Source organism: Nelumbo nucifera, chromosome 1, assembly GCF_055504915.1.
Source record: "Nelumbo nucifera cultivar China Antique chromosome 1, China Antique-T2T, whole genome shotgun sequence".
Taxonomy (NCBI): Eukaryota; Viridiplantae; Streptophyta; class Magnoliopsida; order Proteales; family Nelumbonaceae; genus Nelumbo; species Nelumbo nucifera.
In genome coordinates, this window is record NC_142649.1 from 2,097,523 (window position 1) to 2,123,643 (window position 26,121).

General features: G+C 39.9%; 1 protein-coding gene across 2 annotated transcripts in view; it reads left to right on the forward strand.

Annotated features, from left to right (window-relative positions):
- ZFN1 (zinc finger protein 1) overlaps nucleotides 1-25,344 on the forward strand; it is a 73,177-nt gene extending 47,833 nt beyond the window's left edge. The window contains exons 6-7 of one of the 2 annotated variants that reach the window (XM_019196324.2): nucleotides 1,993-2,316; nucleotides 24,796-25,344. In XM_019196324.2, coding sequence (XP_019051869.1) covers nucleotides 1,993-2,316; nucleotides 24,796-25,014 — 543 coding nt within the window. In that variant the 3' untranslated portion in view covers nucleotides 25,015-25,344. Of the gene's footprint in view, nucleotides 1-1,986; nucleotides 2,317-24,795 lie in introns of both variants that reach the window. The other variant, XM_010247660.3, reaches the window with a different exon arrangement.
- Nucleotides 25,345-26,121: the final 777 nt, after the last annotated feature.

Below are 26,121 nucleotides of genomic sequence, written 5' to 3' on the forward strand. Positions count from 1 at the left end.
AAATAGGGGAGGCTGGAAGCCCTCCACATGAGATCATCTGGGGAGAGAACACTACAAGAATCCTAGCAACCCAGCCCTTTGCTCCCCCAGGATTCCCTATTATCCATAGTTGTCAAGTCGTCGCCTAGGTGTTTTTTAGAAGAGCCTCGCCCAACGCCCATGTGTTTTTGTATTAGACGCTCACCCATATATATGCTATACTATTTTTTTGAATGTGCATATCTTTTATATCACTTTATTGGTTTGTTTTATCTTATTAGAATACACCCTGTTGTATATTATCAATTTTTATTAAAGTAATTCTCTTTAACATTAAAATTGCAAAAGTTTCTTTGGGTTTGAGTCTGAGACTAAGAGCTGAGAAGAGAAAACGATGACCGGGAAGTTTCCATTGTTCTGTCCAAGTTGTCCAAGACCTCCAAGGTACGCTTTTCTTCTTCTTGGGATGAAACAGGGGCTCCGCCTCCTCCTCCTCCTCCTTCTTCCTAAAATCACATTGGTACTCCTTTCTTACTTTTAACAATCCTCCTCCATTTTTTTTAGCCTGAACCAGGGTCTCCACCCCCTTAAACACAATCCACATCGTCCTCTTGGACAGTTTATGTTGGGAACGAAACAGGGGCTCCACCCCCTTATTTTTCATTCTTTTCTTATTTGCAATCCCCCTTTTTTGTTGGCTTGGATGTTAGCTATGGAATTTTATTTTTTATTCGAATGATTTTGTTGCTAATAGATAGTATACAGGTATGTTGGTTAGTATAAAAAACCCAAAAAGTAGCTTAAGAGGGGTAGGGATATATATTTTATACTTTCAAATTCTATTGCCTAGGCGCCCGCCTAGTTGCCTAGGCGATTGTGTGCCCTGTGGTCGCCTAGGCTCACGTAGGTGCCTTGACAACTATGCTTTTACCCTGCTCTAGCCTACACCTTCACATCCCTCACCTCTCCGGTCATCTACCATCCTTTAGGTAGACCTCCCTCGTAGCCTTACCTCACCACCCACAGTGGGAGAGCATAGTGCTACCCATGATTCATCTCTCTCAAAATCTAATTTTTTCTTCTCTCTACATCTTATCTTACTGATCTAATTTCTTCTATTTTTGTTATTGTGATTCACCATAAAATAATCAAAATATCACAGATCTGATTTCCAAGTCATTGAAACCCTAATGTGATTCTAGGTTCCTTGGAGTGATTTCTTGGGTTTCTCTTTTTTTTTTTTGGGGGGGGGGTGGGGGATCTATAATTGTGAAGGCATTATTAAGATGAAATAAAGAATGTAATATGTGCAATATGCCATGCATCGCTTATATATGAGTAGGTCTTTCCCACATTACACAGCTTCTTTGTTAACCTTATGCACCTTACAGTTTAGCCCAAAGTAATTCTGCCTGTTGATCCTTGGGTTGGCTGATGCATCTGCCAACCCATTTGCTGATCTCTTAACCAATTGGAAGTTATACACCAGCTTGCTTTTGCTACCTTACTTCTCTTATGACATGACTGAATTTTCATATTCCTTTTTGTTCGTCTTCATCCAATCCACCAGTGTTTTTAAGTCACTTTCCTCCAGTATGTTTTCTAAGTACCTTAGCTAATCTCAGCCCTTGGAGTAAGGGTAGCATTTCAACCCTTAATAATCCAATGCACCAAGGTCATCCTCTAATAATGTCATCAACAAAAAATAGTTCAAAAATAATTTATGTCTTCATCAAATGAGACAACCTATCTATGATACATTCAATTATACCATCTTTGCTGTGCATCTTTTCTTGGAATATTCTTAAATTCCTTTTCTACCTTGCTGGTGGATTCCAAACTATCAATTTCATTCATTTCTTTGCCTTTTTTATTTTATTATGTTTGTTGGGTAATGGTAGAAATTAGTTTACTTTTTTAAGGTGCATCTGAATTTGATATGAGGTGTCATGTCCTCTGTTGAAGATTGTGACAAACTTGTTTATGTTAAGGAATTCTTCTTTCTAGGGCCAGCTGGGGTCTGTTTCATCTTCAGAGAGCCAGCAGCAAACAGTGGTCAGTAGTCAGTTTTATGGGACTTCACGGCAAAGTGACACAACAAGTGTTGGAGTCCAAGGAACATTTCCATCCTATCGTTCTGGCTCTGTACCTGTGGGTCTGTATGCCTTGCAGAGGGAAAGTGTATTTCCTGAGAGACCTGACCAACCTGAATGCCAGTTTTACATGAAGACCGGTGACTGTAAGTTTGGTGCGGTATGCAGGTTCCATCATCCTAGAGAAAGACTTATTCCTGTTCCAAACTGTGTGTTGAGTCCTTTAGGCCTACCACTGCGCCCGGTGAGTATATCATCACACTTAGCTTTATAGTTTGATATAGACCCCTATGTTGAAGATGCGAAGCTGTTTTTTTTCTATATTGTTATTCCTTTTTCCCCTCAAATTCCGTTCTATTAATAGTGCCATTTTTAATTAATAACATTTTAATTTCATAGTGAGATTAGAAGAGTTGCTACAGTATTCATTCTTCCAATACATGAAATGAAACACCAATATCATCACACTTAGCTTTATAGTTTGATATAGGCCCCTATGTTGAAGATGCGAAGCTGTTTTTTTTCTATATTGTTATTCCTTTTTCCCCTCAAATTCCATTCTATTAATAGTGCCATTTTTAATTAATAACATTTTAATTTCATAGTGAGATTAGAAGAGTTGCTACAGTATTCATTCTTCCAATACATGAAATGAAACACCATTCTATTTTGAATTCCTTTGGTCCTATGCGATTGCATCTGAACTCTGTTATTTTGTACTGTTGGAGTGTGACAAATATGCCCGATTATCATCTTTCCATAAATAAAAACATGTATAGTCATAAATAATTTGCAAACTGAATTTGCAAGACAACATTTTTGGTGGTCTCTTTAAGGTTGAAATAGAAGAATCTACAATAGCAACGTGATAAACCTGACCTTAGGTTTTCGGATCTGACACAACATTTTTCCTTTTGAAAGGTAAAATTGTCTTTCTTTTAATGTAATAAGTATTGAGCGTCAAAAACCTCCTCTATCAATGATTTTATTTTCATGATGCCAAATACATCATTTACACAGCTGAAACATAGAAAGGTGGTTGATGAGTAGGAGTTGGGGATTCAACAAGGGTTGAGCTAATGGCTGTATCAAAAGGTTGTGACTGAGTAGTGCAAATGGCTTGGTTTAAGAAATGTAGTTGTGGAAGGGACTCCAAGGTGGTTGTGGGTTATTAAAGAATACTAGCTGAGGTTTGTGGCAATATAAACATATGAAAAATAGTAGGAACCAAGATTTAAAATGTTGGCATCAGTGGAAATGTTGGTTGTCCAAAAATAGGATAGCATGTTGGAAATGTCAAAAATATTGTTAAAATTATAGACATGGTGGAAACATTATAAGATGTGAAAAAATATAAAATGATAAAAAGTATAGGCATACCTTTTTCAATTATTATCTTGTTCCAAATTACTAAACAATAAGAAGCTAAGGTTATAGAAAAAAAGATGTGAAGTTGTCCTGTAAACTTAAGATTCAAAGCTACATGATAAAATGAGTTAATGTAAAATTAAAACTCATAGAAAATGCAAATGATTCTAATAGATCAAATTTGTGTTTGAAATGAATATTGAGTTTTCTCAAAGTGGTATTCATGTATGTTAGGCGGGCAACACCTTTTGGATACAATCTAGGTTGAATTTGATTGGTTGTAACGCCTTTTGGATACAATCTGGGTTGAATTGATTATGTAGGGCCTTGTGGGTGGCTAGGCCTGGCACAACTCACCTCTAGAGTGGGCCTAGGTCGAGGTTGGCTACCATATGGTAGTCTAGGGAGCCACGTGGCATCGTGGCATCTCCTATTACCACTAGGACTCTGATGCAAGGTGATTACGAATCATTCAGTTGTTGGTTCGAACTAAGAACACTATGGGTCCCACACAATCCAAAATTTGTCTATCCTATGCCCAATATTGATTGCATTTACTGCCAAAAGGGATTTGGATTTGTTTCTTATTAGGGATTGAACTGAGATTTGGGACAATTCCCAATCTCAGTTGGCATTGGATGCAACTTCATACATAAGGTTTTGGTTCACTCCTTCCAAGATAAGTAGTTGATATGATCAGTTGAATCAAACCTAAAGCCTAGGATAGGGAATCAAGTCTAAAACCATAGTCCCTAACTGGTAGGAACCCTAGTTTTGTTCTTTGAGCTTTGGATGCCATTGGAGCAAGGAGGTAATTGATCTGGAACCAAAGAGAAGTGAGCTATGCCACCTATAGCCTGGGATTATTTGAGGGATAGCACAGAATTTTAGGTATGAACATCGTAGAGGGCTTTTGCACTTCTGGGATGTAAAGAGTGGGCTGAATGGGCCCTAACAGCTGCTTGTGTGATATCCTTTATTTTTATCTTTTATTTTATGTTGATGGGCCACACTTAATGGGCCTGTTATTTGTTCTTGTTTTATTTTCTTTATGTAATTGCCAAGCTGGCCGCCCACTTAAGGGCATACTTGTCATCATTAATTTTTAGAGATTAATAAAATAGGGTTAGAGGAGAAGGGTGAATCATTCGACTTCTTCTTCTCTTACCTCTTATCTTCAACATACACAGCTCTTGCACTATTATTCAGATCTGATTTGCATTGTTAATTACTGATTTTTAATCTGATATTAGAAGACTGATTCACATCTTGGTATCACAGCGGGTACAGTTCTTTCTTCGTTCCTGTACACTCTAAAATCAAGAGAGTGTATGGAGAGATAGGTTCTCTATAGTATAGAGAATCACTTGCCTAGTTGGTAGAAGGGTTTGGAGATTTAAGTTCTGGCCGAATTTTGCCAAGAAGTGATGTTGTTTTATTGCTGCCCAAAACCCTAGCCAACTAGAGATTTTTGAGGTTACCAGGAAAGGTGAAGCTTGGGTGTGGCGCTCTGTGCTTGGAAGGTGTCTTGTGACTTCTAAGGGAGGGCGGTTCAGGTTAGGAAGAGTTTGGGTCAGTCTGATTGGTGCGGCACCATCTTCTCTCTTCCTCCCATCTGCTGGACAGGCAAAACCCTAGTTCTTCAAGCACCCTATTTCTGGTTTGACTTCAAGTAAGTTTGCATAGTTAAAATTTCAGTTCTTTGATTTCTGTTTGATTAATGGAGACATACGGAAGTGAGTTCAAGCAGGTGCCGGTTTCTAGACCTGCTCCAGTAGATTCCGTTTTGACTGGTGTTACCACAATTAAGCTAGATGGGACGAACTATCTTGCCTGGGCACAGTCTATAAAAATTTATGTTTGTAGTAGAGGAAAACTCGGGTATCTCACAGGCAGTAAGGTGAAACCCGAAGAGACAGATCCTGAATTTGAGAGATGGATGCAAGAGAACTATACCGTTATAGGATGGTTAGTTAACTCTATGCAACCTCATATAAGCCAGCACTATTTCTGGATGTCTTCTGCTAAGGAGATATGGGACAATGCAACTGAGACTTATTCACAGAAACTGAATGTAGCCCGAGCGTACAAATTGAAAAGTGATGTGAAGAACCTGAGACAGGGGGAGAAGAGTGTAGCAATCTACTACTCTATACTAAAATCCCTATGGTAGGAAATTGATGTTATGGAAACTGTGGTATGGGAGAGTAAAAAGGATGCTGAAATGTACAGAAAGCTAGTGGAGAGAATTAGGGTGTTCGAGTTTCTCACTGGACTCAACCCGGAGTTTGATATTATCAGACAGAATATTTTGGCCAGAGATGAGGTTACTCTATCACAGGCATATGCCATGATAAGTAGTGAGGAAAGTAGACGACAAGTTCAGTTGCAGAGTCCACCTACAGAACACTTTGCACATGTAGGAATGAAATCTAAGGGGCCTACTGAAAAGGGGGAGCAGGTGTGTGAATATTGCAAGAAACCACGACATAAAAAGGACACCTGCTGGAAACTTCACCCTGGACTACTCCCTGAGAGGTTTAAGAACAATCCTAAGAAGGGTAGTCAAGCGGGAAAACTCAAGACTGTTAATGCTGCTACAGTACCTGAAGGGGGAAGTAAGGAGAGTGAGAAAACATCAACCATTGAGCAGTTGGTTGCAATGAAGTTAGACTTTGAAAAGTATGGGAGGCTCCTAAATCATTTGGAAGCTACAGTTTCTTTAGCCCACCCTTCTAACAGTACATCCTCTTCATCGGCTTTTGCTTACTCAAGTACATATGCCTCAGCAAATCATGCTTTAGTTTCCGGTGCATCAGACCATATGACCAGCCTATCTAACTTTTTTTGTTCATATCATCTCCTCTCTGGGAAAGAGAAAATATCCCTTGCCGATGGGTCACTTGCCCCCATCTCTGGTAAAGGAGATATAAAGACCTCTAACACCCTGTTCTTATCTTTTGTTCTCCATGTTCCTAAGTTTAACACAAACCTTTTATCTGTTAGTAGCTTAACAAAGTCCATGAACTACAGCATAACCTTCTTTCCCACTCATTGTGTTTTTCAGGACCTGCAGTCTCAGAGGACGGTTGGGAGTGGCCATGAGGCGAACGGAATATACCTGCTAGGCACACCAGATCAAGCCTTGGGACCACCTCATGGAGTTGCTTTCGAGTCAGTTGTGTCAGAGTCTGTCAACAAAATTTTGTTATGTCATTTTCGGTTTGGTCATTTGTCTTTTTCTGCTTTAAGTCATCTATTCCTAGATATGTTTAAAGGAGTGTCTTTATCTAGTCTTCATTGTGAGTCATGTGAGCTAGCAAAGCATTGTAGACATTCCTATTCAATCAGTAATAAAAGATTTGTTTCTCCTTTCCATATTGTTCACTTATGTGTGGGGGCCATATCGCATGCCAGCCATGGGGGGCTACAGGTATTTTATCCTTTTTATTGATGACTATTCTCGTTATACTTGGATTTATCTCATGAAATCCCCGGATGAAGTACCAATTATTGTGAAAAATTTTCATGAACTCATCCTCACCCAGTTTAATATCCGTATCAAAATATTCCGCTTTGACAATGCTAAGGAGTATTTTGAGAAAACCCTCTCCACCTATCTTGAAACTTTTGGGGTTATTCATCAAAGTTCTTGTTCCTACACTCCACAACAAAATGAGGTGGCGGAAAGAAAGAACAGACATGTGGTTGAGGTTGCCAGATCCTTTTTATTTGCATCCCATGTTCCTGTAAGGTTTTGGGGAGATGCTGTTCATATTGCTACCTACTTAATCAACCGTATGCCCTCCAGGGTTCTTGGCTTTAAAACCCCCTTTAGTCTTCTCTTCCCGGATGAGGATCTCTTTTCTCTCCCTCTCCGTGTCTTTGGGAGTACTTGTTATGTGCATATTCATAGTCACCAAAGGCATAAATTTGAACCTAAGGCTCATAAGTGTGTGTTTCTGGGATATGCCTATACACAAAAGGGTTATTGTTGTTTTGATCCAGTTCGTGGCACCCGCTTTGTATCTCGGGATGTCACCTTTGCAGAGTTGACTCCTTTCTTTAGTATTCCTCCTGAGGGGGAGACATCTGATGAACCCTTTGCTATGTCTCCTGTTGTTCCTCTTCCCATCCCTTGTGAGTTTGATCATGGGGTGTCCACCTCTTCCACTGGACTCACCCCTGATCCTCCTCTTGCTTCTGCTCCTACTCTCCAAAGGTGTTACCAAAGGCGGAGATTCAGGCATATGCAGGTTGTTTCCACTCCTTCAGAAGAGCATCTTGCCACTCCCATAGTTCCTGACGAAACAGGTCAGCCCTCTATCGGCCCAGCTTCGACCGTCCCTGACCTTGACCTTCCTATTGCTCTTCGCAAGGGCAAGCGGAAGTGTACAACCCATTGCATCTCCAAACATTTATCTTACAGCCTTCTCTCTCCTTCCTACTATTCCTTTCTTGATTCTGTTTCTTCACATGTGATACCCAGGTCTGTACCGGAAGCATTATCTCAACCTGAATGGAGGGATGCTATGATGACTAAACTTGAAGCATTATATAAGAACCATACCTGGGATATTGTGGACTTGTCGGAAGGGAAGGAACCAGTGGGGTGTAAATGGGTGTTTACCATTAAATATCACTCTGATGGCTTGGTTGAGAGGTATAAGGCTAGGTTGGTTGCCAAGGGCTACACCCAAATGTATGGCATTGACTATCTTGAGACCTTTGCTCCTGTAGCTAAGATGATTTCAGTTCGGGTCTTGCTTTCTCTAGCAGCTACCTTTGACTGGCCCCTACACCAATTTGATGTTAAAAATGCTTTCTTGAATGGAGATCTGCATGAAGAAGTCTATATGTCTCTACCTCCAGGGGTGTATGAGAAAGAAATGAAAGGCAAGGTGTGTAAACTACACAAATCCATTTATGGTCTCAAACAATCTCCTCGGGCTTGGTTTGAGAGATTTCGGGCTGCTCTTGTCTCCTTTGGCTACATTCAAACACAATCTGATCATACATTGTTCTTGAAGAGAAATAACACTCTGGTGACCTTCTTGATTGTTTATGTTGATGATATTGTGGTCACGGGTAATGACATTGAAGAGGCCTGTAAACTAAAAGGATTTCTCTACTCTGAATTTGAAATCAAAGACTTGGGAGATCTTCGGTATTTCTTGGGTATTGAAGTTGCTCGGTCTAAGGATGGTATCTTCATATCTCAGCGCAAATATGTCCTTGATCTTCTTGCTGAAACGGGTAAACTTGGAGCTAAGCCTATCTCTACTCCCATTGATCCTAATCATAAGCTTTCTACCACAGATGGTGAATCTTTGTCTGATAAGGGAGTGTTTCAGAGACTGCTTGGGAGGTTGTTATACCTTTGCATGACTCGACCAGATATTTCCTTTGCAGTAAGTGTTATTAGTCAGTTTATGCATTCTCCCAGAGATACTCATCTAGTTGTTGCAGAAATGGTTCTGTGCTACTTGAAAGGTACTCCAGGGAAAGGTATTCTATTTGCTAAGCATGGTCACATGAAGCTGGAAGCCTTTATTGATGACAGAAGGTCCACCTCTGGTTATTGTGCTCTGGTTGTTGGGAATATTGTGTCTTGGAGAAGTAAGAAACAATCAGTAGTTGCTAGATCCTCAGCTGAAGCAGAATACAGGGCAATGGCTCATGGTGTGTCAAAACTATTATAGCTACAATTCCTTCTAGAGGAATTGGGGGTGGACTACGAGAAACCAATGATGTTCTATCGTGACAACCAAGCTGCTATCAACATTGCACATAATCCTGGGCCGAATGGGCCCTAACAGTTGCTTGTGTGATATCCTTTATTTTTATCTTTTATTTTATGTTGATGGGCCACACTTAATGGGCCTGTTATTTGTTCTTGTTTTATTTTCTTTATGTAATTGCCAAGCTGACCGCCCACTTAAGGGCATACTTGTCATCATTAATTTTTAGAGATTAATAAAATAGGGTTAGAGGAGAAGGGTGAATCATTCGACTTCTTCTTCTCTTACCTCTTCTCTTCGACATACACAACTCTTGCACTATTATTCAGATCTGATTTGCATTGTTAATTACTGATTTTTAATCTGATATTAGAAGACTGATTCACATCTTGGGAGCATGGTTTTTGAGGTATGATTTAGATTTGGCCAATCAATTGATTGGATTTCAAAGGGATTTTGATGGAAAAACATTCTTGGGCAAGGGAGACATCTCTTGTGAAAAGATGGCTTCAACTTGTAGATCAAATTTTATGAAAATACATTAATGAGTGAGGCTGCACCTCGTGCCTCATATTAGGATGCTTGTAACAATCTATTTATCATTTGTTTCTAATGAAATCAATTGAATTTTTATCTATCAAAAAAAATCATGAAAATACATTTATGCAAAATCTCCCTTTCAGTTAGGTGCAGATTCTAGCCCAGTGAAAAAGGGAATTCTTGCATGAATATTGTGCATATCTCATTCTTTTTCATACTTAATAGCATTGGACAATTATCTATTGGAGAAATATTTCCAAAATCTCCCTTTTAGTCAGGTGGCAGATGCTAGCTAGTGAAAAAGGGAATGCTTGCATGATATTGTACATATCTCATTCTTTTTCATACTTAATAGCATTGGACAATTATCAATTGGAGAAACACTAAAAGTATGAAGGATGATTGTTTATCCCAACTATATGGGGTTGGCTACATGAATCCCGTTTCGCCAATCCATTCTATTTAAAGCCATATCTACTGTTAAATTATTAGTGCTTAAATCATTTCTTACTACTGCCCATGTCCTTTTTGCTCTACCCCGAGCTCTTTTAGCCTCTTCAATGTGTAATAAATCACTTCTAATTAGCACAGTTGGTGGTTTTCTATGCACATGCCCAAACCATCTTAGTCTACTCTCTCTCTCTCTCTCTCTCTCTCTTTCTCTCTCACATTTTATCACCTATTGGAGCTACTCCTAGATTCCTATAGATAACTTCATTTCTAATCCTATCCTTTCTAGTTTTTCCACTCATCCATCTTAGCTTTTGCATTTTTTGCCACATCCATTTTCCTATGATTTCTTCTGTATTTTTTTTTTATGAATTTCTTCTGTATTTTTTTACACTATCATTTTTTATAATATATAGTTTACTAAAGAGTCAACATGATACATTGTTGCTGCCTTTTAATTTAATTTTTGTTGCGATATGTTCTATTCAAAAATCAAAACTTTTGAAAATTTAATAATAAGAAGACAATTGGTGACTCTCAGAGTTAGTACTCATTGTTCTCTGTACTATACTAGTGAGATGACAGTTGTGTTAAGATAGAGATACCTGGAATGATAAGGTGAGTTTACAAGAAAAGGCCATGTTAGCCTGTAACCAACACCACTTGAGTACAACCACCATAATAGAATGTATAACAAGATTGTGCAAGTGGGTGAACCCGTGTAATTGACTGTGTTACAAATATAGATAATGAAAGAAGTATTGGTGGGAGGCTGTCATTCATTTCCCAATTTATATATGTTTCTCTCCCTCTCTCTCTCTCTCTCTTTCTCTCCCTTGAAGAGCCCTGTGTTGGGGAGAATCCTTACAAATTGGTATTAAATCTCCAGATGCCAAGTACAAGAACATCCTGGTTTTCTCAAGAGGCGATCCAACACCATGGCTCTGTATGGAATGCTATTTTGATTACCATGACACACTTGGCTCAGGTTGTGTTCCCCTTGCCTTTGCTCACTTGGAAGGAGAAACAATATTGTGGTAACAATGGTATTGGCGGTGACACCCAAGAGCTACATGGATGGATTTCATAGACATTCTAACCATACGATTTGGAACCTCAACCTTCAAAGACTATGATGAGAGCTTGGCCAAATTGCAATAAACCTAATCAGTCCAAGACTATTAAATGACGTTCAAGAGATTAGTGGTACATGTCCATGTGTTGTTAGAAAAGGCATTGGTTGATAGCTTCATCGGTAACTTAAATGAAGAATTGAGGTTGGAGGTTAAAGTGATGCAACCTACCTCCGTTCTTGATGTGGCGGCACTAGCTTGACTGGATGAAAATAAGACGAGCTGAGCAAGGAGATTTAATAGGCCAATGGGACTTGTAGTTAGACCAGGCATACCGAATCCAAAACATGGAATCTTGGGTAAACTAGAAACCATACCATGAGTCTTGGACAAGGAAGGGAGCTCCGATGCAGGCGTAATCATGCCAGTAAAAAGAATAACCTAGGTCAAGATGCAGGCCCATAGAGATGAAGGCCTCTATTATGTTTGTGGAGATAAATTTGGGTTGACCATTGTTGCAAGACCCAATAGGTATTCTTCCTTCAACCTGAAACTACGAGCATTGAGGAAGAACCTTCTAGTGGCAGGAACTAGCTGACGACCAAGAACGGGAACAGTGGATAAGAGAATTTCTAGAGGTATCTCTACAAGCATTGATTGTTCTTGCATCCTCTCAAACTATGAGAGCGACAGGGTTGAAACAAGAGCACCATGTGTTGGTCCTCATAGACAACGGCAGTACCTTCAACTTTGTTACACAAACGTTGGTGAGGCAACTATGGATTCCGGTCCAGCCATCCATGGCCTTCTAAGTGCATGTGGCCAATGGAAGCAACCTGATGTGCAACAGTATATGTATGGGGTTAAGGCTTAAAATACAAGGACATGAATTCAAGGTAGATTTGCACCCCTTGGAAATCAGTGGAGCAAATGTAGTTCTTGGGGTCCAATGAATTGAGGCAGTTAGGGCCAGTTATTTGCTATTGGGCCCACCGCACCATGGACTTCCAGGTGGGAGAATTACAGTTGCATATCCAAGGGTGGCTTTCCAAAGATATAGGGCCCATCATGTTAGACAGTTTTGTATGCCCTTAGCTTCAATCAGAATGATGTACTTTATGAGTTTATTGTAAATGAATAAAAGTGCATATTTGATTCATGTTCCCCTGGTATGTTTTTGTGTAATACCCTTAAACTGGACACTTAATGAGACTCGTGTTAGTTTAGAATGTTCACAGCCAGTGGGTCGGTCTGGGGAGACCTATCCTAATAAGGCTGACACTGTTGTGCCACCAAATCGGTTGGGGTGGCCTGTCTCAGCTGCCAGGGTGAGACCCTAGGCACATACAGTGTAGGATTAATTGAATCTTTGAACTGGACCAGATTTCCAGTATTGCCCTGGACCTTGGAGATTGATGGGCAAAACTGGAAAGTTACACCCGACCCCTAGACTCGATTATGATACTGCACTAAGTGTCGGATTGGACTGTCTTTGATGTACCAATCAGTGAGATCCTTATGGAGGGTCAAAACCTAGGTATGTTGGGATAGTCTGGGAATTCATCTGAGTGGGTGATCATAGTGACAGGATCAGCCCCTTTGTCGGACAAAGGTAATGATCGGGGATGCACTCTCACTGATAGAAACCAAGACTGCCGGCAGCCGATTTCAACCGTTGAGATTTGTTTTGCAAAGTATATTTTATATGAGATATAAATGTATATATATTATGGTTTCTAAAAGGTTTGCAAAAGGGTTTTAATTCCCGGGATCCATAGAAGTAGAGAGTGTAACACTGTTCCTTGCAACCGAGGGAGAGGTCCTCTCTTGTCGGGCAGTGTATGATCATTATGGGCTGAGAGGTTAAGTGTAAGGCCATTGAGGATAATTCCTAATGGGCTAATCTTGCATCTGCCCACAGTCCCTAGGTGTTACAAGGTGGCTTGGCCCATGGACCACTTAGGGTAAGTGTTGGGTCCATAGAGCCCATTTGATGGGTTTCAGGGGGTGCACTGTTCATAACAGTGTATTCGGTCAGGCTTTATAACAAAGGCTAGGCCGAACCCATGTGGCTGATGTGTAGATCAATGTTTGGGTCCCACGCCATACAAGGAAGCCCAACTGGGCAGCAGTTAGGAAGGTTAAGTGAGCACATAAGCTTAATGGGCCTAAAGCCCATTTCGAACTGGACTTATTTAATAAGTTAAATATGGGCGAATTCTGAGATGGGTCAGCAGATAGGATAGGGTCTTAACCCTATCCACTCAGAGAGTCCAGATATGAATATGATTCAGATCTAGAAATCTCCTATTGAGATTAGGAGAAGGCTGATCTAATCTGCAGATAAGATAAGGGTTTATCCTTATCACCTAAAGAGAGGTTTGATCCAAATATGATTTGGATCAGCAGCTCCTAATTGGATTAGGAGCTGATCTTTTAGGGTAACAAAAGGAGGGGACGACAGCCTTTAGAGATCATCACATAATCAGATCCTCTTTAGAGCTGAAACTAGAGAAGAAAGATTTCTGCAATCCCTGCAAAGATCTTTCTTGCCGCCTCCTTCCTGCAGCCGCCAGACATCTAGTTCGATCTCCAGTTGTGGGAGAAGTCAAAGATTCGATCTTGACATCAGTTCTTTGAGAAAGAATTGATAGGAAGTTGTGCTCACGTGCCATCCTGTTGTTTCTTGCGAATGATAGAATTCTTGGAGAAGAATACTACTGATTCTGCTCCATCCTGCACTGCGCCATTTTCAGTGGGAGCAGTCTTTGGATCCTTCCTTGGGCGTGAACACCTTCGTTGGGGGATACTATTTCTCTGTATCAGGTATAATCTTCTAAATAGGGAATGCGATTTCCAGTTGAAGGGAGAGAAATTTTTTTTGAAATTCGCCCACCTTATTCCACAAGATTTGGGCGTCCATACAATGGATCTCTCATCCCTTCACATCAGCCTTGCCACATTAAGGAAACAAGCAACAGGTCCAACCCACGTTATTTTGATGTAAATAGATTCTCAATGGGCTAGCCCAACCTTATCCAAAGAAGCAATTTCAATGGTCGAGGATTTCCATATGTGGTTACAACTACTCCAACATTTTTTTGTGTTTTTTGAAGAATCAAAAGGGCTTCCACCTGAATGTGTCCATGACCATCGCACTCCTCCCTTTTTTTTGATAAGTAACAAAAAAATATTAAAAATAAAAATAGGATACAATCCTAAAGGTAGGTGTTAAGACAATACCCCCAAGCTCAACAAGAATCCAACTATTGTCCTAAACCAACACACAAAAAAAAATTAAATAAAAACAGAATGAGAAGCCACAATTGCATAGCCAATGTAAGGAAGCAATTCCAATGGACCCATATGTGGTTACAACCAAGGTTCAAAATATCGATATGCCCCTATCGGCGTATCGGGCGTTTTGATACTTGTTTTTTTACTTTTTTTTATTTTTTTTTCAAAACTAGTTCAGGGGAGCCGGTCTAGGACCCCTCCATCCCCTGAACCGGTCAGACCCCCGATACACCCACTGTAGGGGCGTTTCGGAAGGGTCCCGAAACGATACGTATCGGTCGATACGGGCCGATGCGTAATGATACTTTGAACCTTGGTTACAACAATTGCTCCAACAATTTTTTGTGGTTTTTGAAGAACCAAAAGGGCTTCTGCCAGAATGTGTCCATGCCCACTAATGTAAGACCTTATCATTACCCTCGTTTCTAGAAATTAGAAATTGAGAAGCAAGTACAAGATATGCTTGATAGAAAAATTATACAACCTAGTCATAGTCCATTCTTCTCAGAACTACTAGTTAAGAAGGATGGGGCATGGTGGTTTTGCATCAACTACAGAGCCTTGAACAACATTACTGTGAAGGACTGGTTCCCAACACTGATAATTGATGAATTGCTAGATGAACTTAGGTAGGCCACGATATTTTCTAAATTGGACTTAAGGGCAAGGTATCATCAAATTTGGGTTCATGACAATGATATCCACAAGACCGCCTTCCACACACACGATAGGCACTACGAGTTTTTGGTCATGCCATTTGGGCTGACCAATGCCTTGGAAACCTTTCAAGCCCTTATGAATGATGTGTTTCAGTCCCACTTGTGCAAATTCGTACTAGTTTTTTTTTTTTTTTATTAGATACTAGTATATAGTGCTACATGGGACGAACATCTAGTGCACCTACAGGTTAACTTTTTGCAAAAGTGTCTAAATGTGCATTTGGACAGATGGTACTACCTTGGGTATGTAGTTGAAAATGGATCTGTAGTGGTGGACCTGGAAAAAATTTCTAGTAGGATAAATTGGCCCCAACCACAAAATATCAAAGAGTTGGGGGCCTCTTGGACCCAATAGGGTACTACCGTTGGTTCATCAAAGGATATGAGTTGATTGCCACTCCTCTGACAATTCTGCTTAAGAAAAATGGCTTTTGCTGGACTGTTGAGGCCCAACAGGCCTTTGAGACACTGAAAGCTACTGTCTCCTCCCCACCAACACTCCCACTACCAGACTTCACAAAAGATTTTATCATAGAATGTGTTGCATCAAGCCAAGGAGTTGGTGCCGTTCTCATGCAAGAGGAAAGGTCGTAGCCTTCTTTAGCATGGCACTTGCGTCACAAAAATGGGCCAAGTCTGTATATGTACAAGAGTTGATAACTGTTGTACTTGCAGTTCAGCATTGTTGGCCCTATCTCCTATGGTGTAGGTTCATCATAAGAACCGATCATCAGAGCTTAAAATTTTTGTTGGAACAGTCAGTTTTATCTCCATAGCAACAGCGGTTGGGTAGCTAAATTACTTGGCTATGATTACGTGGTTGAATACAAGGCTGGGCACAGTAATAGAGCTGCAGATGCACTATCATGCCAACCACAACTATTCCCATTATTACTCACTTCCCCAGTTTGCTCTCTCATGTATCTGCTATGGGATGAAGCCCAAATTCACCCAGAATTGAGCATTTTCCAGCGGTCCAGAATGACCCAACCAACCACCCAGGATACACAGTGGAGGATGTCTTATTGTTTTATATACACCGACTGGTGCTACCATGCAATTCAGCCCACATTCACCAGCTCCTAGAATTATTCCACTCATCACTAGAAAGAGGCCATTCAGGAGTTTTCCACGCTTACAAGAGACTTTCCGCCCAATTCCATTGGAAGGGAATGTGAAATTCTGTCCAACAGTTCAGAGCTGAATGTGCCATCTGTCAGAGATACAAGGCCACTGACACCAGAAGTCTAGCAGGCCTACTTCAACTGCTTCCCATCCCCACACAAGTATGGGCCAATATATCAATGGACTTTGTGATGGGCTTACCCCTTTTCTATGGAAAATCCTTCATTCTTGTAGTTGTGGATAGATTTACGAAATATTGCCACTTTCTTCATCTCTCCCACCCCTTCACAGCTTCAATGGAGGCTGGGATCTTTATTAAGGAAGTGGTATGGCTGCATGGTCTTCCTAATTCCATTGTATCAGACCATGACACAATCTTCATGAGTTGCTTTTGGGCTGAACTCTTTTGGCTCCAAGGGGTGAAACTCTTGAAATCCACCATCTACCACCCCCAAACAGTTGGCCAAACAGAGGTGGTGTTTAGAGACCTACTTATGATGCTATGCAGGAAACTGGCCATGCCAATGGTTCAAATGGCTCCATTGGGCCAAGTGGTGGTACAATACCACTTAACACAGTGCAGCTGGAATGACTCCATTTTAAGCACTCTACAGACGGGGCCCACCTACTCTACTCCCATATGAGAACGGGTCAACATCAGTGGCAGCATTGGAAGACCAGCTTCTCCAAAGAGATGCAATGTTACAGTAGCTGAACTCCCACCTACTTTGGGTCCAACAATGGATGAAAGACTCCTACGACAAGAAGCACAGACCAGTTCAGTACCAAATAGGAGATCAAGTCTTAAACTACAGTCATTATGGCAAATTTCAGTAGCAAGCCACGGTTGGAACAAGCTAAGGCCAAGATATCTTGGCCCATTCCAGATCATAGACCATATTAGGCCAGTAGCATACAAACCTCCACCCGTCCACATCAAAATTACATCATGTGTTTCATGTATCTTTGTTATTAAAATGGCCAAAGGCTGGAGCAGTAACAACACAACACCAACCCTTCCATCATTCTCTGAGGATGGATAGATTGAAACTGAACCTACCCACATAACAGATTTCAGGTGGGTGTGCAAAGGTCATCACATTAATGTTAAACTGGAAGCAATTGGTAGTTTGGTTAGGTCTTCCACTTGAAGATGCAACTTGGGAACCTTAGATTTACAGAACAGATTTCCACACATTGACCTTGAGGGCAAGGTCTCCTTCAAGGGGGGAGGGACTGTTAAGACAGAGATACCTGGAATGATAAGCCGAGTTTACAAGAAAAGGTCACGTCAGCCTGTAACCAACACCACTTGAGTACAACCACTATAACAGAATGTATAACAAGATTGTGCAAGTGGGTGAACCAGTGTAACCGACCGTCTTTTTTTTATAAGAAGTGTAACTGACTGTATTACAAATATAAATAAAGAATTTTTTTTATAAGAAGTGTAACTGACTGTATTACAAATATAAATAAAGAAAGAAGTACCGAAGGGAGGCAAGCATTCATTTCCCAATCTCTCTCTCTCTCTTTCTCTCTTTTTCTCTTCTCCCTCTCTTTGTAGCAAGAGGTAGGCTCCCTCAAAGAGTCCTGTGTTAGGTAGGATTCTAACAGGCTGAAGAATCCAAAAACAGTGATTTGGGCTTATAGGAATGATTTGAAAAGGTTTAAATGGTTGACTAGCAATATGACTCTTAGAGTACACTAGGAAAGAAGATTGGTCAATGGATTAGTAGATGCTTTAACCAAACAAGGGGTTTATAGGAATCATCTATTTTGGGCTCAGTTGCAATCTTGTTTAAGTTTAGTGAGTGGTTGCACCTTGCACCTCAGTGGGTTTTGTAAATTATTCTCTTTTTTAAAAGATTCTTTATTATTTATCAAAAAAATTATACATATGCACATATGTTATTTTTATTATATTTTATATTAATAATATATAAATATTATAGAAGAAAAACAGCTTTCTGAAATGAATGGACTGTTTAAAAAGATGCAGAAAAGTGATTGAGAACAGCAGAAATCAAGAAGACAGAAGAGGCAGAAGGTGGCGGCAATAAGGGTTCAGAGAGAGATTTTCGAATCTAATCTCCTCTTACACCCCTAATCCCTTTTCATTAACTTAATTTTAGTAATTTTACAGAGAGGCCCTTAACTGGGCGAATAATTAAATGTACATAATATAAGAAAGGCCCAAGTTGAGGCCCATTACAGCAAAGAACATAAAGAAAACAAATAAGATAACAGTCTATGGGCCATTCGGCCCATCTTCTTTACGCTCCCCCTCAAGTTGAGCATAGATATCAATCATGCCAAGCTTGCTAGTATCATGCTGAAGTTTAGCCTTGGGGATGCCCTTGGTAAGGAAATTAGCTAACTTTCCTTCAAAAGAGATAATAGGTAGACAAACTTCTCCAGAAGCCACTCTTTCTCGAATAAAATGTCTGTCAACTTCAATATATTTGGTCCTGTCATGCTGCACCGGATTGTGAGCAATGTTGATGGCAGCCTGATTATCACAATATAACATTAATGGCTTATCATGCTCAATACCCAATTCCTCCATCAAGGATCGAAGCCACAACAGCTCAGAAAGTCCATGAGCCATGGCTCTGTATTCAGCTTCAGTTGAAGATCTGGCAACAACAAATTGTTTCTTTCTTCGCCAAGAGACAATATTACCTGCCACCAAGCTACAGTACCCAGAAGTTGATCTTTTGTCATCAATATTTCTAGCCCAATCAGCATCTGTGTAAGTTTCAAGTTTCATATGACCATGCTTAGCAAATAGAATTCCCTTTCCAGGAGAACCCTTCAAATAACACAAAATTTGTTCTGTTGCTGCCATGTGACTGTCCCTGGGAACATGCATGAACTGACTAATGCAGCTGACAACATATGCAATGTTTGGCCGAGTCATACACAGATAGAGCAGCTTCCCAAGTAACCTCTAGAAGGCTCCCTTATCTTTCAACAATACTCCATCTGAGGTAGAGAGTTTATGACTCATATCAATAGGAGTAGCAACTGGTCTAGTACCCATCTTCCCTGTTTCAGTGAGCAAGTCAAACACATACTTTCATTGAGAGATAAGGATCCCATCCTTGGATTGAGCAACTTCTATGCCAAGAAAATATCTCAATTCCCCTAGATCTTTGATCTCAAACTCTGTATGCAGGAAATATTTAAGATCATTAATCCCTGATACATCATTGCCAGTCACAACTATATCATCAACATACACAATTAGATATACTGCCAAAGAGCCTCTCCTCTTCACAAAGAGGGTATGATCAGATTGAGTCTGTATATAGCCAAAGTTAACAAGGGCAGCCCTAAACTTTTCAAACCATTCCCTAGGTGATTGTTTAAGTTCATAAAGAGATTTCTTCAGCTTGCAGACTTTCCCTTCCATATCTGTGTCATACATCCCTGGAGGAAGAGGCATATAGACATCCTCATGTAACTCTCCATTCAGAAATGCATTTTTTACATCCAGCCAATAAAGTGGCCAATCTGAATGTGCAGTCAGAGATAGCAGAACCCTCACAGAGGTCATCTTTGCAACAGGAGCAAAGATCTCCAGATAGTCAATTTCATATGTCTATGTATAACCTTTTGTAGCCAGCCTAGCTTTGTACCTTTCAATGGTGTCATCAACATGATATTTGATGGTGAAAACCCACTTACAACCTACTGGTTCCTTCCCTTCAGGCAAATCAATCACTTTCCAAGTGTCATTTTTGTGCAGGGCATCAATTTCTGTTCTCATAGCATCCCTCTATTCTGGAATAGTAAGAACTTCTGACATTGACCTAGGTATTGGATTAGAAGCAACAGAAGAAAGATAGCCAAAATATGAAGGAGAGAGTAAACTATAAGAAAGGTATTTGAAAATGCAATGTGCAGTACACTTCCTTTTACCTTTCCTGCTAGCAATAGGGGCATCAAGGTCTAGGAAAGATGGCTCCAAAGGGATTGTATCAGTACCTGTTGTCTCTTTTGTGACTGGAAGTGCAAGAGGCTCATGTGGTGTAGAGGAAACAATCTGCTCACTTCTATTTCTCTACCATTGGTACAACTTGGGATTAAAAAGAGGACAAGGAGGTAACGGAGGAGGAATAGGAACATTGGAATCAGAATGAGATGACTGTTCCTCTCTTGACTCATTTGAAGGAGGAAGAGGCTCAAAAGAAGACTCAACTGGGACAGGGAGGGGGAGAGCAAACAACTGTGACAAATTTTCCCCCTTTGGACAATGCCTCTCTTGAGAAGGATCATAAAAAGAAGAAAACTCATCAAAGGTGACATCCATTGAGACATACCGAGTTTTAGTGTTTGGATCAAAACAACAATAACCCTTTTGTGTGGGGGCATAACCAAGGAAAATGCACTTGTGGGCTTTTGGTTCAAATTTATGTCTCTAGGTACTTGGAATGTGAACATAACAAGTGCAGCCAAAGACACAGAGTGGAATAGGAAAAAGGTCCTTGCCCGGATGAAGAAAATTGAAAGGAGACTTAAACCCCAACACTCTGGATGGCATACGGTTGATTAGGTTGGTTGTAGTGAGAACAACATCTCCCCAAAATCTTGTAGGGACATGTGAGGCAAACAGGATACTTCTTGCAACTTCAACAATATACCGGTTTTTTCTTTCAGCAACTCCATTCTGTTTTGGAGTCCTAACACAGGAACTTTGATGAATAACCCCCAAATCAGTGAGATAGCAGGTTAGGTTTTACTCAAAATATTCTTTTGTATTGTTAGATCCGAAAATTTTGATTCTGGTATCAAATTGGGTTAGAACAAATTCATGGAACTGCCTCACAAGTCTGGGAATTTCATCACGGGACTTCATCAAAAATATCCAAGTATATCGTGAAAAATCATCAATGAACAAGATAAAATATTTGTAGCCACCCATAGAGGGTAAGTGGTAAGGCCCCTAGACATCAGAGTGCACAATATGGAATGGAGAAGAAGATCTTTTATTACCCAAAGAGTAACTGCTTCTACAATGTTTTGACAACTCACAAGACTCACAATGAAGACTTGACAAACTAATTCCCTTAAATAGTTCTGGGAATAAATGACTCAATGCAGTAAAAGAAAGATGACCCAAACGAAAATGGCATAAATAACACGACTGACAGACTCTGAAGATGTAGATCCAAAGGCAACTTTCCCAGGTTGTCCTTGGCCCTATCCAAGAGTGTCCAGCAAATATATTCCATTTGCCTCATGGCCACTCCCAATCACTTTCTGAGACTCCAGATCCTAAAAAACACAGTAGGAAGGAAAAAAGGTTACACTACAGTTCAAAGACTTAGTTAAGTTGCTTACACAAAACAAATTTGTATTTAGTTTAGGTACATGAAAAGCAGAAGGAATTACCAAAGAGTCTGTAGCGTTGATGGTTCCTTTGCCAGAGATAGGAGCAAGAGAGCCATCGTCTAGGGTGATTTTATCACTGCCGGGAAGCAAATCATAAGAAATAAACAAGGTGGAAAAGCTGGTCATATGGTCTGAATGATTAGCTAGTTGCATGATTAGCAAGGTGGAAAAGCAAATCAATAATCCAAGGGATCCTACGATTACCCGAGATAGTTGCATGATTAGCTAAAGCCCGTATACCTGAATGAGCTAATCTAGAAGAGGTTGAATTTCCCGGAGGGTTGGAAGAAGAGAGTTGCTAACTGTTCACTAGTAGTCCTCTCTTCAGTTAGGCATCTGTCACTATCTGGACCAGCAGCAATATTGGCACTTCCAGCCTTCATATTATCAGACTTCTTTTGGAAACGAAGGGAAAGAAGCTTCGGATGCAGTTTCCAACACTTGTCTTTTTATTTCTTTGATAGATAAAATTCAATTGATTTCATTAGAAGCAAATGATAAATAGTTCATTACAAGCATCCCAATATGAGGTGTGAGGTGCAGCCTCACTCATTGATACAGAACCATCATAAAGTTACAATTGGGCCCAATACAACTGTTCCCTAGTTACCCCTTGTTTAGCTAGAGAATCAGCGAAAGCATTTGCCTCCCTCCCCACCCACTGTATAGTTACCTTCATCTACTGAGTTAACCATTTGAATTTCTTCAATTCCTTTCTGTAAACCCATATCATTGAATCTGGGTTTTTTAGCCAACCCACCACCACCTTGGAGTCCCCTTCTATCACTTGTCTTTTGTGTGCTTTGGTTTCTTACAATACTCACAAATTACTTCCTTCTTCCCTGAACCACCTAGATTTTCTATAATTCCCTTAGGTTTCAGCCCCATGTTAGCAAAGTGATCATTTAGACCAGCCCCTTGAACCTGGACTAGTCTCCTGCTTTCTTCACTACTTACCAAGGCATAGGCCCAAGACAATGAAACACTATCCTTGGATAAGATGTTATGCTTTGTGATGTCATACTCAGGATTCAGCCCCATCAAAAACTCAAACACCCTGTTTCCCTCAACTAGTTTCCTATAGGTTTTAGCTTCATTAGTACTTTTCCAGGCTACAGTTTCCATCAAGCCAATTTCTTGCCAAAGAGATTTCAGTATTGAGAAATAAACAGCCAAAGGTTTCTTCCCCTGCCTTAAAGTTTTCACATAACTCCTCAACTTGTATGCTCTGGCTACATTTAGTTTCTGAGAATAGGTTTCAGCAACATTGTCCCATTTTTCTTTTGCTGAATTCATCCACAAATAGTGTTGACTAATTTGAGGTTGCATTGAGTTCACTAACCATCCAATTATAGTATAATTTTCTTGCATCCATTTTTCATAGGATGGATCATCTTCTGAGGGAGCCTTCTTGCTCCCGGAGATATTACCCCATTTGCCTCTATTGCAGATATGAATTTTTACTAATTGTGACCATGCCAGATAATTGGTACCATCTAGCTTGACTGTGGTCAGCAACATGCTTGTTTTCAACTTCTGAAGGGTCCATCCTCTTAAAACACTTCAAAAATAACTTCTAATAACTTCAAATAACAGTCAATGAAGACAGGAAAAAAAAAATTGTGTTGTGAATCAACCTCTATGTAGCCATACCTATTAATTGTGTCACACCCGGAACCTGGGAGAAACAAAAAAAAAAAAAAACAGCCGCACCTTGTAGACTTCACAGAACACCGAGCAACTTGAATCGATCTTCAAGATGAAGAACAAGAAGTCTTTTGAGTCACTAAGCGCCAGGGTCAAACTCCCTGTGGGGCCCACAAGCAGATTTCTCCGGTTAATTAGGGTTTCGGGCAACACACTTGATATTGTCAAGGGGACGACAAAGATAGCCTCTTCTCCAAAAACCACTAACAACTGGGCTGAAAAAAAAAATTCTTTATCTATTCATTCGATTCAGTTCTCCACACACTGTGTATGGGAAGAAAGAGGAGAAAAGAGAGAAAAGAAGAGCCCGCTCTAATACCAAGAAGAAAAACAGCAGAAATCAAGAATGGACTGTTTAAAAAGATGCAGAAAAGTGATTGAGAACAGCAGAAATCAAGAATCAAGAGAGAAGAGGAAGAAGAAGGTGGCGGCAATAAGGGTTCAGAGAGAGATTTTCGAATCTAATCTCCTCTTACACCCCTAATCCCTTTTCATTAACTTAATTTTAGTAATTTTACAAAGAGGCCCTTAACTGGGTGAATGATTAAAAGTACATAATATAAGAAAGGCCCAAGTTGAGGCCCATTACAGCAAAGAACATAAAGAAAACAAATAAGATAACAGTCTATGGGCCATTCGGCCCATCTTCTCTACAATTATAATATGATGCCAAAAATTCTTATTATATATCATCTTCTACATTAGATAATGTAGTGTGCTAACCTAAGGTGGTGTTCTACGAACACAGCCTAATGTTTTTCTAGAAGAAGGATTTGATAACATATCAAATTAGTGATGCTAGACAAATGACACAGATGGAAAATCCCAATTCCGACCTGCCAACATTAATATAATTTGAGCATATCTTGCTCAAGTCAGATTTAATTGGTAATCAAATGTTTAATCAAATGGACTTTTGAGCAGTTTCCTCATTAATGGTTTTGAAGATTTGGAGACAAAATGCCCTAACATGGATATGCAATAAGCTTCAGTGCTGAAGCCCTTGCAATGACACTTTACATCTATTTGTAAACCCAAATCGGATCTTGTTTCCAAAAAAAAAGCGGATCTTGCCATTTTGATTATCTAGATGTCTTAACCACATCATTTCATGCTGTCTGTATTTCTGCTCATTTCGTCATTTAACCCATTTTCTTTAATTTCATCACTTAACTCAAGTCTCATACTATTATCTTGTGGTAAATTGGACCCTTCAAGTTTGTAGATCATTGTAATTTTAATTTATTGGATCTGATTATTCCTTGGCTTATTATCATACTAACTGATCTGAACTTTTGAACAGGGGGAGCCTTTGTGTATCTTCTATTCACGCTATGGTATCTGCAAGTTCGGTCCAAATTGCAAGTTTGACCATCCTATGGGACCATTCACGTATAGTCTTTCTGCCTTTTCTTCAACTGATGTCCCAGTAATTAGGCGTTCATTAGGATCCTCATCAGGGACTACTGCATTGCCTTTGTCATCAGAAGGGCCTCTTGAAGCAGGCTCAGGAAAATCCTGAAGACTTTCACTTTCCAAGACACAGCAGATGTCTTCTCATGATGAAAATATTGATGCGGAAGGATCATACTCCACCTCAAGTATTCATCCTGTTGTTTCCTTCTCTTGATCATTAGGGGAGAACAAATCCTGTAAATTGAATCCTCATTGCTGAAGATGTACAGAATTTCATTTTGAGTCAAATCTGTTCATCTGGAGATGCAATTTTACTTGCAACAAACTCAACACCTCTGAATTTCTGATTTCTGCAATGTGTAAATTTGCACATAATTTCACAGTTTGGAGAAAAAATGGAAAAGAATAACATTGTAAACAGCTCATCATTCCAAAATCTTGTCTATCTACTTTTCAAGAACCCCCCCTCCCCCCGGGAATTCCTGTAGCATATTAGTTGCAAGTTCCCTGGTTTGTCAGTATCCATTCTCCCAACCTCCAAATCCTGCTTAGCTTTCTTGCTGATGGAAAACTGGTCTACCTGACATACCCCACCAATGAAAATAAAGAGAAAAAGAATAGTCTTATGGTTGAAATGGTGTGCCTGTTATTTGGGTGTATATTATTAGATGAATCTTTTCACTGGATAGTTGCAGGGAATTTTCCTTTAGTCTCAATCACTATGTGGCCCATAAAAATTTCCTTCTTTTTCTTTTGTCTGTAGATAGCTTTCTATATTGCCATTTCTTTTTTTTGGTGGGTCACTCTGTTTGAAATATAGATGTTGAAGGCGACATGAGAACAACAGAAGACCCTAGCTCACATTATCATTGGATGGAGTCATCCTTCAAATCTTTCTGCTTTTGGAAGGTTATCTTTGTCTCCTTCTGAGGATACTCCAATTTTTTGTTAATTTGAAAAGTTATTGAATAACAATGTTTTCTATATAAAAACCTTTAAGCACCTTTGCACTTGATATGTTAGTTGATCTGGGTTTACTGATGAAAATGATTCCAAGATCTTGTCTTTTCAGGGAAGTTTGTGAAACACAATTTTGGTAGAAGATCATGACTGCGGCTGAATTATTCCATTAGATGCTTGAAGACTTTATAGCAGGTATTTTGAGAACATAAAATAATTGTTGTTTCCAATTGCTGATAAATTAATAACAATT